Source organism: Branchiostoma belcheri, unplaced genomic scaffold (assembly GCF_001625305.1).
Source record: "Branchiostoma belcheri isolate BF01 breed outbred unplaced genomic scaffold, Haploidv18h27 scaffold532, whole genome shotgun sequence".
NCBI classification, from domain to species: domain Eukaryota; kingdom Metazoa; phylum Chordata; class Leptocardii; order Amphioxiformes; family Branchiostomatidae; genus Branchiostoma; species Branchiostoma belcheri.
Window position 1 is genome coordinate 15,240 of NW_017804168.1, and position 4,073 is coordinate 19,312.

General features: G+C 37.2%; 1 protein-coding gene across 1 annotated transcript in view; it reads left to right on the forward strand.

Moving 5' to 3' along the window:
• Positions 1 to 1,895, forward strand: part of LOC109481034 (mucin-like protein) — a gene marked incomplete at its 5' end in the record, with an annotated part of 16,667 nt that extends 14,772 nt beyond the window's left edge. Inside the window, one exon of the mRNA XM_019783509.1 lies at positions 152 to 1,895. Within this exon, the coding sequence (XP_019639068.1) occupies positions 152 to 290 (139 nt within the window). The remainder of the gene's footprint in view (positions 1 to 151) is intronic.
• Positions 1,896 to 4,073: the final 2,178 nt, after the last annotated feature.

Below are 4,073 nucleotides of genomic sequence, written 5' to 3' on the forward strand. Positions count from 1 at the left end.
AAAAAAAAAAAAAAAAAAAACAGTTTTGGCGTCCTATTATAGTCCAAAATGCTACGATATGAGTCCGAGAACCAACAAATCAAATTGGTTTGGCCCAACATTTATGTTTCCTTGCTTTGTTTTGTAATCCCTTTTTTTTTCATTTCTCCAGGGTGAAAAAGAAGAGCAACGTGCCTAAGGTAGACACCTACCAGTTTCCAGCTGTGCCACTGACTCACACCGGCGTGCCACCTTTGAAGCAAGCTTGGGGCGTCGATAACCCTGTCATTATCATGGACACCAAAGCATGATTAGAACTGCTTTATTGATGTGCTTTGAATACACATAATACCTAGCTGTGTCTATATCTACGGTTTCTTGTTTTTCAAGAAGCCATTGTTTTAAATAATTTTTTAATTTAATTTTTAATTCTTCAAGTATGACAATAATTCATGCAATGATTTTTTGAGGGTATGTCTAAAATTAGTTAAAACGTTTCAATCTCTTTTCAGACATAAAACCAAAAGACTACATTTTTCATGCACTACTCCATAATGATTCTTTTTAAAATTTTTCGACCAAACTGGCTGTATATTTTGGGATACTTTGCCCTGCTATTACAGACATACTGTTCGAAATACTGTGTACATGTGCACCTTCGTGCGCCCGGAATTAGAACTGTGCACCCATTTTCTGTGGTCGCACCAGTGCACCTAAACATTGTCGTATTAGGCTCATGTAACTATGAAAAATATACATGTCCTTGATATCAGCAAAATGATAAAATCTTTGTTGTATTGGAATTGGAATTTGACTTCATTTTAATTTTTGAATTAGGATCTGCTGACAATCTACTTTTAGATTATTTTATATGGTGCACCCGAAAATTTTCTGCACTTATCTTTTTTGTAGGTTCGTGCACAACTGCACAAAAAAGGAATTTCGAGCACTACATGTAATTTGAGGTTCCTATGGCATTTGTCCAGAGGACTTCATTATAATCCTTGGCATAAACTCTAAAGCGATTTAAGCCACCTCGCAAAAATGTTTTCAAAAAGACTTTGCAGAATATTATGGATGTATTTGAGTGACAGTGTCAAACCAAACACAACAAATTTTACATCTATATTTCAGTTTACTGAATTCTCTTCTCAGATTGCTTTAGCCCTTAAATTGTTCCGATCGAATTTGGAGTTTTAAATTCAGTGTTCGGAGTCTGTTGGTAATAAAATAATTCAGCTGCAAATGTGAATATGAGCTAGCGGGTCCCATGGTACCATTTGGTCCATCCAGCTTTAGACATGGATTCTGGGTTGAGATTATCGGTAATGTGCACTGATCTGTGCAGAAATTACGATTAAGTGGAATGTATGACTTTTATTTTCTATTCTGACATAAAATAAGGCCATGAATTGGGTTAAACCACAAGGCATTGTCTTAGCATCCATCATCATCTAATTGGGGTTGAATTCAAATGCATAATTCCTATCGGCTACTCGAAATAGATCACACTTAAGCTTCTAGATACCTTTAAACTACGTTATGAACTGTCGGCTTTGGCCTTTGCTTGTGTACTATTGATATAAGGTGAATTGTAGGTGTGAGAAAGCAGACCCGTGGCGTATGTTATGCTACTAGCGCAAATATTGATAGATTAAATTTATATACATCATATACATCTTACAACGTCCAGCGGCGGTTTCTTAAGCTGCAACTTTTTGTCGCTTATATTTAGTTTGCAATAAAGTCAACCATAAATCTGCATACTAGACAGACGCTAGATAGATGTGTTATACCTAATTACAAAGTTGTTATTATATAATGAGAATGGGTTTTAAGTTACAGTTGTCATTGTACACGAAATTGATTTTACTTTTTTTTGTTACGAATACACACGTGGTATACCAAAGTTTTGCTTTGTTTGCAATACAGAATGATTTTGCAATGAATTTGGGGTGTATACGTGTTTGTTTGTTTTAACCATGATTTATTCGTAAGTATTAAGTGGTTTAGTTATGCTTCATTCTAGCTTCAAATATGTAATATCATTTCTTAAAGTTAATCTTGATGCCTATAATACACAGTACACAAATAAACACAAACAAAATAAACGTTGACAGTGTATATATTATACTATTTCGAGTATGAAAAAAAAACGTAATTATTCGAATGAGAGCTCATCTGTGTTTGTAGAATCCATTGTTATAATGTTTAAGCTTTGTTGTAATACATTAGTTTTGGTCGATCTTATCAACCTTCGTCAGATGTGTAATGCACTAACTGACTCTCCGGAATCGAGATGACGTCAGGAGTGCATCGAATGTGGGGGGGGGGGATGAAATCTTCCATCGTCACGGTAAAGAGAGGATTGATGGGCCCTGATGTAGAGCTGAACGGTCACTTCAAACTAGATTTTCGGAGCACAGGCGCCCCAGTTCAACTACAACACAAGTTTCACAACACATAAATATCGAGTCACTGGATATGGTACGCATACTGGACATGGAGTACTTTTTTGTGAGGGAGGAAATATACATCAGGGCCCAACAACCCTACGCTCACTCGATCGTTTTATTCGGTAGTTATAGCTGACAAGGCTTTTTTTTAAACCATATACACCTCAGGGCTGGTCATTAACCCTTAATTATTGTTTAATTATATACCATACCTCAGGCTGTGAAATTCCTTATTTTGCAACGTGTTTTAAAAACGCGTGTGATGTTTTAGCATTGTTTCGGTTAAAATTCTAGAACTCACTTAGAACGACATGTACGCAATACATGTAAAGCACAAGAGCTACATTTCATTTTATATCCATGGAGGACAGTTTTACCGAAAGGTCCCGTTTTCGTGTTCACAGCTGTAACCATCGATGTTTTTTACTTTGTCGTCCGGATTTTGGTATATAATTTATTGTAGAGGTCACGACGATGCGCGTTGATTTCGTGCATTTTGTCTGTATTTTTAAACGAAGGAAATAGAACTTGACGCGCCCTTGCTGTATAAAATGTATAATTGTCGTTTATTAATAGATATCGTCAACGGTGTTAATTATTTAACATTTAACCAAGATGGGGTGAGCGGGCCCTGACAGAATCTGCAATTAATAATCTTTTTTTTTCATTGTACGCAGGCAACTTTAAACTTTTAAGACGGTCATTGACCTGTTTTGTTATGCATCTAGATTTTTTAACTGCCTGCCTGCCTAAGTGCCCAGGCCAGGTACTGGCCCCTTGCTCCCCTCCGTCAGGTTCCTCCAACCAGTTCTGTCAAGAGCGATAGCCTCAGCTACACTTAGAGTAATCCCTGTGTCACTCTGTATCTGATCTTTCCACCTCTTGGGTGGTCTTCCCCGGGGTCTAGGGTTTAGGTTTAGGTTAGTTAGGTACTTTTTAACTAGATAACATTAAAAGGTTCCCATTAACATTGCAATTTGTGAGATCTTTACAGATTGTTAGAGTATTGCAGATACAGATCAAGCATCTGCTGTGTTACGGCAAATGTTGGAATATACGGATTAGGATAATGCGAAGAAGTTAATGCGATAAACGCAGGGCCTGTTATGTCAACTGTAAAGATACAGCTATATAGTACGGTCGCATAAGGTATATCCCCAAAGTTCGTTGACCTCTTGTGGCTCATTCTTTTTGCTTGTATAAGCTGTTTTGATCTTGTCAGCGCTATATACCTCCGCCTACTTGGCAAACAGTGATGCAATCTTTACACCTTGTACTTTGCTCATTCGTTTTAGCTCATTCGTTTTAGCAAATTTAATGGGTAGAAGCCAAATTTCTCCTTCACTATACGTGTAGACACACAGGAGTCGCTGGGCTACGTGGCCACGTTGCTAGATGTTATTTAATTGCACTATATAGTTAGTAAGTTCCTCGGGGTTTTTTTGTTCATTGATGTTATTTTTTCCTTTATTGTTTCATCTTATAATATATCAGCGCAAAACTTTCAAAACGTTCATGACTTGACTGGTCATAACTTTGAAAGCAAAAGACCGACATGGTCTAGATGGTAGAGGAATAACTGCCTTCAAATCAAAAGGCTTCGGGAGCCAACATTTCTTTGTCAGCTCCCAATCCATG